Source organism: Pseudoliparis swirei, chromosome 19 (genome assembly GCF_029220125.1).
Source record: "Pseudoliparis swirei isolate HS2019 ecotype Mariana Trench chromosome 19, NWPU_hadal_v1, whole genome shotgun sequence".
In the NCBI taxonomy this organism is placed as follows: Eukaryota; Metazoa; Chordata; class Actinopteri; order Perciformes; family Liparidae; genus Pseudoliparis; species Pseudoliparis swirei.
In genome coordinates, this window is record NC_079406.1 from 10957521 (window position 1) to 10970428 (window position 12908).

Sequence of the window (12908 nt, forward strand, 5' to 3'; positions counted from 1 at the left end):
CCACTGACAAAATTACTGATTCATATTAGTCACAGTTTGGTCATTTACACAGAGATGAACAACACACCACTAACTCTGGTGCAACACATTTCATTTATATTTGTACACCTGTCCTGACGTGCTACCTGTCTTCTTTTTTTTGTTGTTGCTTGGAATGACAACGAGGTCAAACTGTTGCGATGGTGTCATGTGATAGGGGCGTGATAGGGGCGTGACAAATAGGGAAAGGACACATCGGGAATACTAATCCCAATCCCAATCAAGTAGCGAACGTGTTGTCTACATCATTGTTTCAAAACTTCTCAGTTAAACCCTTTCCACACGAGGACGTAATCCCAGAGTTTTCAGTGCTTTTAAACTCTGGACTAATGTGGGCGCTCAGTGTACACGTAGCAAAATATATGCCTTTTAAAATGGAAACGTAGTAGTATGTCCACACTATATACCTTATCCGGATATCCTGACTATTGTTTGGATCAATTTCCCAAAACACTGGAACCTACATTTCCCATTACGTATCAAATAACTTATTTTCATTAGACTCCCCCTACTTGGAAGACACCCACGTTGTATATATTCCATGCCTTTCGGCTTGTAGCGGGCGATCTCCTTTAAATGTGTAGTTATCAAGCCCAAACTGGGATGAACCTGATGCCATCACTATGACACCATCCGGGTTATTTCCTCTCACCTGGCAAAACTCTTCCAGAGCCCCGTGATGCATGATCAAACTTGTTATAGTGGATGATTAAAGTTCTATAACGAGAAGTGGATACAGGTCTCGATCCTAATTGTTGGATCGAGGCCTTGTTAATTTGTATGAAAGTTGCTCAGTGGTGCATATAAAATTACCTCGATCCTTTGCATCTACGGGTTATGTAGAGCAAGCACCACATGGAGTCGAAACACTTTAAACTATGTTACATTTTGTTCATGTCATACTACTAGTGCTACTAATTGACAGCTGTGACAGTACAAGCTTTACAGCATATGGATGTATATAAGACCAAAACATGTATAAATTACAGCCAAACTATCCATTATTACAGCAAGCAGGATGCCGGCAGAACCGGATGTCATATGAGCCCAGGTTGCAATCTCAGGTTCTGAAAAGTGAAGAAAATGTGGAAGTGCATTCAGTTGCCCTTTTTGTTGACACAATCAGGGGGTGATTCCTCAGGTTCCAATTGTAACCAATAAAATAAAAGTCGATGAGAAAATGATTACTTCTCACTTGATCCTCAGTAAACATTATAAACATGAGTTTATGGTCTCAATCTCTCGTTTCAAGTCTTCAATGTAGCATGATGTTAATTTAGAAAATGGTGGTCCATTTAGATTAAAATACACCAAACAATCTGGGTGTTTTAAGGCTTGTGATTGGCAGGTTGCTACCATGGCGTTGTCTGTTTTTGTCTCAGAGTCTTTACAATTCATGAAAGTTAATTGTAGCATTTTGGTATCTTATTCAGCGTTCGGTTGTACTTAGCTCCTGTCCGTTCTGGTATGCAAAAAACAAGTGCTGAACTCGAGACTCCAATAGTGTGATAATTTTCTGACTAAACTCTCCTGCAGTCAACTTGCATATAGGTGCAATGGAGAAAGAAGAATGGTGGCAATAATAAGAAGATATATCTAGGTTAATCTATTTTTAGCCTCTTTAAAAAAATATGCTTATCATGAGTCTAAATATATTAGGGAATGCAATCCTGAATCAGTTGAGGGCTTTTTTCAGACCGCTAATTTATTGCTGTTTGGGTTGATACTAACATTTCTGCAAGCTGCTATTTTAACTATATGTCATCAATTTGTTAGTACGCTAACATGCCACAATGAAGATGATAAAGCCAAAGCATTTACCATCTTAAATCACTGTCATTGTAAGCGTGTTATTATGTTGACGTTAGCATTTAGCTCAAAGCTCTGCTGTGTTAAAGTGCAGCCTCACTAGCATAGCTGTAGATTTTTAAGCTCCTTAACGCTACAAAGAAACCCACTTATTGGCTTCTATCCTTCATGGGAAAGGTTGGCATTCATTCCCAGGACAAATGACTCTGCAGTAATCACAGGTATTTATCAGCTTCAGCTCCGATTGGCAGTGGTGGAAACATGACAACCGGGTGAACGAGCAAATTTAAGCGTCTTTTTCAGCGCTATCTTTGTTATCTCGGCCACAGGTTATGTCTCAGTCCAAGCAGTGTTCAAATATTGTTCCAGATTAGTCTGCAGCATGTAAGATGGATATACAAAAATACATTTCACTGCTTTTTACCCTTTACTTACCCATTTTCCAGCACGTTTGGCACGTTGAACGTGACACCCACACAAAAAAAGGCAAACTCATTGACTTGGAATGGGAAAGTCTGTTGCCTACGAGTGTTTCGTTTTAAAACACTGCACATACTCGCTGATTTTGGTGGTCGGACTGTTGGAACAAACCAACAGTGTTTGAACCCAGGAGCTGTGAGGAGACAGGGACACCATGCTGACCTGTTCAATTAGAATGAGTTCACCGGGCTAATTTTACAGTTTAATTGTCATTATTTTAATATCAAAGGACGATATCATGTTGCGCTGAGGATTCAGTACATCCAAGGATTTTATGGAAACTGTGAACAAAATTAAATAAATAACAGAAATGAAAACAATCACAGCTGGAGTTACACGGTACTGACAATAGATTAAGCCATTCCTTAAGTCATAAATAAACATTCAATATTCATACAGAGTTGTTTTTTTTAAACAAAGAAATCAACTATTTGTCTATTACTTAGTTTAAAACAGCATTCGGAATAGGTAGCTAGAACATAGATTTATATACAGTTTCTGGCAGATTCTATTCAAAGAATCCGTTGAAATTAAAGCCTTCAAATGTTGGTATTAAAAAGGGAAGCAGAGCACTGACAGTCTGTCTGTGGAAACATTTCAATCTCCCTGGCCTCAGTGTGTTTTTGAGGGTGAGTCTGTCTGGTGTGTGTGTGTGTGTGTGTGTGTGTGTGTGTGTTTGTTGGTCTCTACAGGTGTGTGCTGTAGAAGGCAGGTGCAGCGTAGCTCTGTGTCCCCAGCATGAAAGGGGACAGGACGTGGCTGGCAGTGAGGAAAGGCAGCTGAACAAGGCTGCCGGTGGGGGGGTGATGGTGCCCGGCGTAGCCAGCGTGCATGGCCAGGTGCCCACTGATTGGAGGGGACGTGCTGAGAGGGCTAAGGCCTCCCAGGCCTCCTCCCAAACCTCCTCCTCCTCCTGTGCCGGTGGGGGCGGAGGTGTCTGCTCCGGGGTTCTGTTTCTTCCACTTGGTACGACGGTTCTGGAACCATATCTTTACCTGGGTCTCGGTGAGGGAGAGTGACAGGGCCAGGTTGAGCCGCTCGCAAACTGACAGGTAGCGCGTTGACTTGAACTTGTTCTCCAGCGCCACCAGCTGCTCATACGTGAAGGCAGTCCGGGCTCGACGGGGCTTCCCCGACTTGGAGTCCGAGCCAGAGCGCTTCCTCTTTGGTTTGCCCTGCGTTTCCTGTCCCCCGTTGGCCTGGACATCGGCGAGCTGGCCTGTGGGGCCTCCACCAGGGCTCTTGGTTTCTCTGCCATGGTCCTGGATGCTGTGCTGGCCCAGATCTCTGTCTCCGCTACTGGGCAGTGCTGAGCTGCTCTCCTCACTGCTGTAGGGCCCGTCTGGAGCCTCTGAATCTGGGGTCCCAGATCTGTGATAGTCATCCTCATCGTGGCTTCTGTATACAAAGCCTTCCTCTGGAAATACACATACAACAAAGACAATATCAAATTAACATCCACTACATAAGTGTATCTAACCAGTGCAAAGCATTTTTTCATATATGTAATAATTAGTGCTGTGAAATCTGTGTCTAATTTAATATATGTATGAACTTACACTTACATTATTTGTTATTGAATATTTATTAAATAACAATTTGTAAAGGATTTTTTAATGGATGCTCATTTTCACATACCGCTGGAGTGCCTTCCCGTACCCCCATTTGAGACCCACGGCAATATACATAGTTTAACAGTATTAAGCAAGAATAATCATGTGTGTGTGTGTGTTTGTGTGTCTGTGTGTGCAGTCCCTCCAATGGCTAGTTTCTGACAGCCTCAAGACACACATGTTGAAGTAAAAATGATCCGATGACTTTGTAAATATAAAAAATGCTCCCGAACCCCGGGCTCTATTAATCCACCAGGGGCCCCTGGGCCACTTTGGATGCATGCGTGCATTAGCTGTTGCCTTGTGCTTCAGAAACTGAACCATTACCCAGCCCCAGGTTTGTATTGTGTCACTCATTTTGGTACCAGGTTTTGGTCATTTAATTAATCACAAATATGTGAATATGCACCATGACACGATCATATTAACTGAAATAATGACAGTATTTAATCCAAACCTTTTGTAAAACACAGGGCCTTTATCATTTTAGTTCATATTGTGTTTTAGTGCTGTTTATTACCAAATACATGTGCAATAAACACAGTGATCAGGATGCCTGAGGTGTGAGTGTTTCCCAGTTGGTAATCCAGTCTTGCTTTATCCCACCTTTGTTTGTATGATCCAGTGTGCAATATATGACAACTATGTACTAGATAAAATGTAAGATTTAAGGAATGTGGTTAATTGAAAAGAAAAAGACAACACACAATTACAAAACAGTAATACAAATGTCAACAATAATCAGCCACAATAAAAGTCACTGAGGCCTATAATCTCTGAATGACTATGATATGAATAATAATTGAAACGCTGATCAAACTTTCAAAGGAGTTCCAGAGGAACTAATCACATCATTAGTCAAAGTGCTAAGTAAAAATGTAATTCTCTATGAGTTGTTATCAGCCAAACATGTGGGGATCATAGGAGCAGTAATCTAAATTAACATGTGGCTTTGCTCAGCATGTGGAAGCCTTCATGGTGCAAACATTTTCAGCTGAAATACTGGAATACTGTTTTGATTTATTTATCAAAGAAAATACATCACATGAGTAAACATGGAGGAAACACATTATTTTATTTTTTTGTATATTATCAAACAAATTCTAATCACTGTCAATGTGAAATTCAATCATTGTAAACAGATTACTTTAAAGCAACTTTAGGGCCACTGAGGTTTTGGGGAGGCCAGGGCCGTTGCCTGCTGTGCCATGTAGTAATCCAGACAAGTTATCCTGTCTGAAGTGTTAAAATAATTTAATTAAAATAAAGAAAATCCTACAAATATAACATACTGGACATTTTGCAATGTTGCCAAATGTTCTTCATTAAATCTGTGACTTTCAACATTCTGTTTCTATCACCAACAAAATACATTCGTTCTCCTCTTAAAATCCATTGTGAGCATGTGGCATACTTTAGAACTAAAATAAACTGGGAAAAGTATAGAAACACAAAGAAAAGACAATTACATACCACTTTTTTTGTATGAGAAGAAAAGTCTAGATTTGTTTAACCATATTAGTAAATTAGCAGATATTCCTTTTTTGGCTGCTGACAAATTTGAATTATTTGCCCACAGGAAAAAGTAACACATCATGATAATCCAGGCTGATAATGAAATTCCATTTGTTGGTCAAGTTCAAAATGAATATGTATTATTTGAATCAACCTGATTAGTTAATGAATTATATTATCATCTGATTATCTATCTAATCTAATCTAATTATTAGTAATTGGTAATAATGGTAATTGGAGTAATTAGGAATTTAGAAAACAGACAATTATCTAAATTTGATTGTATATGTTTACAATAAGGACCTTTATATTCAATTTTAAATAGTAAAACATGTGTTTACTATTATTCCCTCCAGTCTAGTAATGTGAATGAAAACTATTTAAATACAAATGAACATGTATTTGATAAGATTTGAGTTATTTGTAAAGAGCTATGGTCACAAAGTCCCACGTGCCCTAATGTAATTATCCTGCAGGTAGGTCTCAGGGCACATGATCTCAAATCAAATAGGATAGATAGACCGACTAGAACCTTTTGAACATTGGTTGGAAACAGAAAACATAAAGGCTACTTTCCAATGAAGAAAACAATTCTGTGGATTTTTCACAGTCTGTCATGCTCTTACAACTGTTTTTTAAACAGACCAATCAATAATACCAATGCACACTGCATGCACGGCCAATTACCTCAGGCCTTCACTCTTTTTTAACTGAGCATCAATAAAGACATAATTTGTTTCTATTATTTTGTGTTCGTTGACAGAGAGCTAGGCCTAACAGAAACAGACTTCTTCTGTTTTTTATTTTCGAATATTTCTGATTTGTGGTTCCTGATTCAAGAAGAGATGTTGGTTGGTTACCATATACCTTTAATATCAGGTTTCTTTTGATTGTAGGGGGGGGGGGGGGGGGCAATATTAATGCGCTACATTTGTTAAAAAGAAAGTTGGAAAATAGACTATGATGCGCCCTGAATAGCGAGTTATATACAAACAGTCTGAAGTGCGTATAGGTTAAGGTATAGCAGCAGCCTGCTGTTTTCAGGCGATTTAATGAAGATAACCAGCGTACGGCCGTGCGTAACGGCACTGCGCAATGACTGTCCTCCATAAAGTCCGTCTAATATTTGAGCTTAAATAACCTTTCGAAAAGAGCCACAGCTTCGGCGTGCGCGCGTTTTAGGAGCACTGGTAGTTAACTGCTCATGGAAAACTAATCAAAATAGTGACTCTTGTTGTGTCTCCATGTTTCATAGGGATATAGGGATTTTAGACAAATATTTCGATGAAAAAAAAAATATTAATTGAATTGAGGAGGAAAAAATAAAATAACTCCGTATTTAGACTGTTCTGAAAACCAGTAAATAAAGAGACATAGGCCCACACACTGAAAAGTAAAACCATTGTCCATGCAGCACATTGGATACATGCAACATAAAAAATGGTAAATGGGTGAACAAAGTCTACACACAAAAATATCCTCAAAAGAAAGACAAAAACGGATCCCAGCCTACAGCCCATATAAGACTGCTACATTGCGGAGGAATACGAGAGCTGCAAGTTTGAACAAAGAAGAAAGAAGGAATTCTTTGATCTTTTTGACTAAAAGACCAAATAATTTCTTTTTGCTACGGATGAACAGTTTTTAGACACAATTAAAATAAGAATAAATACTGACTTGGGAATGATAAATAAACCATAGATCAATAATAAGAAAAAAGAAAATGTTGTTTTTTTAAAGTGAAAAAAAGTTGAATACTAGCACTTGGTTCAGCAAACTGAAGTGATCGTTTAAAGTCCGATTGACGGAGAAAAGAACGGGGCACTATTTTAAGGAAAACAAACAACATTAACAGGGATTAGGGAGCCTGGCTTCAAAGGTGCATTCAGACTTACTGCTCTGGTATTCCTCCGCACCGTAGCAGCCTTTGCTGGGTTCCAGGCTGGCCTCGCACTCCCCAGTTCCCCCTCTCCGGTTCTCCGCTCCGTACGCGTTCAGCTCCCGCTCACCTCCGTGGCTCGCGTGCTGCTGCTGTCGTCGGCTGCTCGTGAACTTGTTGGGGTCCAGAATGTCCAGTACGGAGAAAGAGGTGGTCCGGTGCCCGGTAGGGCCCTGGAAAATAACACATTGGAATTATTCATTCACAGTATACATTTCAGCCAGAAGCTCCATTTTCTGTTTAAGCGTCTTGTGTTTCTTCCTCGGCCCGACATTTGTTTCCTTGCACGGGTTATGCATTCATTCATACACATATCGGCGATTGTTCATCATTTACAACACTCGCCAAAACTATTTAAATCAAAACTAAATATAACAATAACAATTACAAAAATATAATAGTTGTAATAAATATTCATGAAATAGTCTCGTATCTTTAAACATAGCATTAAAGTATTGAAGAAAACTGACCTGAAGGCAGACAAACATCAGTGTGAACAGAACACATCAAAACCAATAAAAGGGACTTTTAACGGTCTTCATTTATAAGCAAACTCCCACATCCTGAGCACAAATCCACTATTTCCTACATCCAATACAGCGGTCAATAGGGTATCAGGAGGTGAAAGAATCAATCCCATCTTTATTGTACACGTCTTGTGTGTGGACAAAAAAGAAGTAAACTTTTAGTTTGATTATTTCTGGATGAAAATAACTGTAACAAGTTTAGAGTTTAATCCAAACATTCATTTATGATTTCCATAAGGTCCCCAATACGCATATCATTTACATCCGTATATGTGTACACCGTGTTTACGATTGATGTGATATAAATATATATGGAATTAAGAGCCTTCCGATTTATGTCAAGCCAAAAAGGTGGCCAACTGTATAAGGCAGATAAAAGATGCGGTATCTCAGTGTGGCTTTCTGCCGCACTACTTCCTGGTTAGGATAACTCATTTATTAATGAAGCCAGTCTGAAGCATGTCCACATGAATAATCCCACATTAATAACATTATAATTCGCTCTTTGAATAATCCGAGGGAGCATGCGGGAAGGACCCTGAGTCATATTAACATCTGATAATAAGAATAATCCGACAATACCTCGATCAGAGCTACGATTAAGATATTCTATTTAGGATACGGAAGAATTTATAAAACGAAAGTGAAATGTAATATAATGACATGGGCCTCTATTTGAGGGATTTCTCGAGAACTACACTTTTTTTTTTATGAAACATATTTTTATACAAATAGTTTATGGAGTTTTTGGTTGTCTAAAAAAAATCCAATTGAAGAGAAATAGAAAGATTGGGTTGTAAATGGTATTCAGATTAAATCACATAATTCCGGGAAATTTTTTAGATTCGAGCGCAAAAAAAAACACAACAAAGTTTGCAGTAAGAAGTCAATTTCCCTGTGATCTTTTTCTAAAAACGAATTTGATGGTATCTCTATGTGTTTCGTTTATTTGTATTGTTTCGAAATACATTAGCGCAGCAAATTGGCTGTTAATTGTACTTCTATGTCTTCATTATTCCCTGCCATCGGACAACCACAACTTCACAACATAGGCCTACAACACGGAACTACCATCAATATCATCATCATCCTCATAGAAATAAAAACAGACACACAAATAAAGACTTTAAAATGATTTTCTCATTCACTATGTGCTGCTTCATTTACTACCACCCACCCTCTCCACGAATCTGACAAGTTTGGTCCCATGCATCTACCTGCTGTGCTGGGGCTAACACCGGGTTAGTCGGTGGAGTTTCCAAGTGGTTCTCCACGGCCTGAGCATCTCTGCTTCCCGCTACAGTGTTGGAAAAGAGCCGCTTCTCTCCGGCAGCACCTCTGTTCAGCATGTCTCCGTTGTCCGGGCTCACCACGGTTTGGACCCCGTCACCGCCGGGTGCCGGTAGCGCTCTGTCCCGACTCATCACGGGCTGGACCGTGTCCGCTCCGGGCTCCGTTACCGCTCTGTCCCGGTTCATCGCTTTAATCTCCGTGTCCCATATATTAAGATTCCGATTTTAAAAGCAGGAGTGGTTCAAAATGGAAAAAAATTACTCAGACCAAACCGTTTAAAGGGACTAGGCTATGATATTCATGAAAAAACAATAACTTGCCCCCACAGACCGGTTCATGAGTCCCATCAACATCCGGTGTGAGATGATGTGCAGCCTGTTAAAGTTCCCCATAGGTGAGAGTCTGGGCAGATGAAGGGCTTTAACTGGATCCCATCAAACTTTAAACTTCATCTCTCTGACTTCTTCTCTCCGGCTCCTTCCCCTTCATCCTCCGCAATCACTGTGGTAACAACGTCTCCGGTGATCTAATGTCTGTCTGTCTTGTACGGCGCTGTTATCCCGTGTTGGCACACACACATAAATAGAGATCGGCGTCCCGACCTCCAGCCTCCTGCGCTCCGTCTGGTCACCGGTGGGTGCGCGTGGAAGCTTGACAGGAGTTGAAGGCGGGGGGGACGCTGATCTATCTCTCTAATAGTTCAAACTAGCTCTCTCTATCTCTCTCTCTCTCTCTCTCTCTCTCTCTCTCTCTCCATTAGTTAAGCGAAGCCACCTCTCCCCCTCTCTCGCGCTCTCCTCCAGCTCATGCAGCTCTCAGCTCCTTTTGGGTTGTTTAGCTCCCCCCTCGAGGACCCGCTTTCACACACTCCCATGTGCGCGCGCGCGACCACTTCCCTCTTTATGTATGCATTCCTCTTCAACTCTACGGGTTATAATTGGCTACAAATGAATCCCACTTCCACTAATAGTCTATTTCTCGGGCCAGTTCGCCATCCGAGCACGAGGAGAACCAGAGAGCGGGAGAGCTGGCTCTTCCTCCCCGTTTACCAGCGACCACACGAGGTGCTTTAGTATGTACAGGGAAGTCTTCAGGGAAATGTTAGCAACTTGTAGGCTAGCCTGTAGCAGGACATTAACACCGTCGTGGCCGTGCAGCTGATGTGTGATCATGTGTCGACTCACTCAGCTACTTGTCCTCACATGAAAGACGCCCTTATCTTTAATGCAGATTCCAGGGTATAGGCCTCTCCTCAAAACTCAATTACAGCCTGAATAAAGCCGGTAATGTCCCTGCTGCAGTGAAATATTGATTCCTAATCCTTGACAGTCATTACTATGCCAGAAAATAATAGACCACAGAATTGGATTTTGATTTAACACACAACGTGTTTATTCTAATGATTGGAACTTAATATTCCGTCGCCTCACATGTTCAGCCACAGAGGAGAGGGCTAGTGATGGAGGCTCTGACGCCACTTTTTATATTGTTATGAAAGAAATTAGAAAAAGAAAGAGGGGTGATGAGACATCTTTCCTGTCCTCCCCAGCCCTAATACACAAGGTCAGCTTCATGTAATTGCCTTGCTCAATGATCCTTAGGAAGAAGAAATTAAAAGTTGAGCAAAATAATGACTGAAACAATGAGACATGATTAGCCAATCAGAAAGCTACAGACATTACAGCGGCACTTTGATCTACTTCCTGCTTCCGCTTTATGTTTAGTCAATATATTAAGCAGATTTTAAAATATCACAGCAGCTTTTTTACCGTGGGAAATATTAGCATTTTAACTATGGTGGAAGAAAACTACAAAGCACTACCAATATACACTGCAACAGGGAAATTAAACAAAAGAAGTAATTCAATATAAAACATTTTTTTCAGAGGCAGAAGCTACAGCAAGACTAATAGTAATATTAAAAAGAACAATAATAATATACCACAACTAATTTTAATTACAAGAATATTGCCAATAAGCTCAAATGAATGACATATAAACACTTTAAAATAATATTATATAATTATAAATACTACATATATTACAAATACTGTTAAGTATACAACATTGAAAATATACAGTATAATGGCCAATAATGGGTTATTGACTTAATAAAATGTAAAGTGTGGATCCGCGAAATATTCTCCATTAGCAGTCGTTTATGCCTCTTTCTTATAGTTCTGAGAACACTCGCTCCTCAATTATTGTACCACAGTACCACATATACACACACACACATACACACACACATGCACACACACACACACACACATGCACGCAACCACAAACACGCGCACCCTCACACACACACACACACACACACACACACAATCACATTAAAATGATTCTCCTCACCTACAAAGCCTTGATTGGTGATGCACCAAATATCTAAAGGAGCTTGTACCGTATTGCCCCAGAGAGCTGCACTCACTAAATGTGGGGCTACTTGGGGAGGTCCTAAAAAGTAGGATGGGAGCCAGAGCCTTCAGTTATCAAGCTCCTTTTTTATGGAACCATCTTCCACTTTCAGTCCGGGAGGCAGACACAGTCACATCATTTAAGAGTAGACTTAAGACTGTTCCTCTTGAATAGTCTTATAGTTAGGGCAGTCTCAGATTTGCCCTGGTCCGGCAAATAGATATGCTGCTACAGGCTTATAGGCTACTCGGGGACGTTTTAGGATACACTGAGCTCCTCTTCAAGCTCTCTTTATGGATGCATTTGCATCTCTCCATTGCACATTGCTAACTCTGCTTCATCACCGAAATCTTTGTGACTTCACGTTTCATAGGGTCCATTGGATCTGGCTGTGTCTGATGCCTCCTGCCTGCTGGGCTGGTCTCCTGCCATGGCCCTGCTGATGCCCCCCCCCCCCCCCTACCTCCTTCTGTTTCATGGATTGTGGAGGTCTAGATCGTGCATGCCTACTAATCATTCATACATTTATGTCATATTCATTAAATGTGCATGAACTCTGTAATGCTGTTCATCCTATACACATAATATATATATTGCTTCCTGGAGAGGGAGCCTCCTCTGTGGCTCTCCTGAAGGGTTCTTCCCATATTCCCCGTGAAAGTTTGTTTTTATTTTGGGAGTTTTTCCTGATCTGATGTAAGCTCCAGGGACAGGGATGTAAAGTCCTTTGAGGCAAATTTGTAATTTGTGATATTGGGCTATGTAAAATAAACATAATTGAATTGAACACACAACACACACATACACACACACAAACACACACAAACACACTCACACACACACACACATGCAGTGGCAGTCCCGGTTCCCACAGTCATGTGTGTGTGTGATTGAGCCTGTGTGTGTCTTGTGTCTATAATTATTCTAATGAAGGTTAACGAGCTCTGCTCAGCCTCCTCTTTATTAAATTAATCTCAGACAGTAATGAATCATAATTACTATAATTAGCAGCTTGAGCTGCCTGATCTCACACTGGTGGCTGGTCAGAGTGAGGTGGTGATACAGAGGCTTCAACCTTCATCTCATCGCTTTGCCGTCTTCACTGTCTCTGTCTCTGATTGGTCCACACTGAACATTTATTTAACCAGTGTCTTATTGTTGAGTGTCCACTACTGATATGATGCACTTTACATTATTTGTGTTATTGCATAATGATCAACGGTTCATTAAATGGCTTATGAGACACAATTCTCCGTATTATTGCTATTTCATGCT

The 12908-nt window shown here is 40.5% G+C and overlaps 1 protein-coding gene across 1 annotated transcript; it reads right to left on the reverse strand.

Annotated features, from left to right (window-relative positions):
* Positions 1 to 3014: 3014 nt before the first annotated feature.
* Positions 3015 to 9400, reverse strand: nkx1.2lb (NK1 transcription factor related 2-like,b). The gene is made up of 3 exons (XM_056439984.1): positions 9140 to 9400; positions 7352 to 7568; positions 3015 to 3745 (listed from the first exon to the last, which is right to left on the reverse strand). Exons 1-3 carry the CDS (start codon positions 9398 to 9400, stop codon positions 3015 to 3017), a joined length of 1209 nt encoding a protein of 402 aa, XP_056295959.1.
* Between the last annotated feature and the right edge of the window lie 3508 nt (positions 9401 to 12908).

Coding starts and splice junctions, on each gene's coding strand:
- nkx1.2lb (XM_056439984.1), bottom strand. CDS start 9,400: ATGAACCGGGACAGAGCGGTAACGGAGCCCGGAGCGGACACGGTCCAG. Junction 7,569..9,139: donor TGTTAGCCCCAGCACAGCAG/GTAGATGCATGG, acceptor GTTATTTTCCAG/GGCCCTACCGGGCACCGGAC. Junction 3,746..7,351: donor TGCGGAGGAATACCAGAGCA/GTAAGTCTGAAT, acceptor GTGTATTTCCAG/AGGAAGGCTTTGTATACAGA.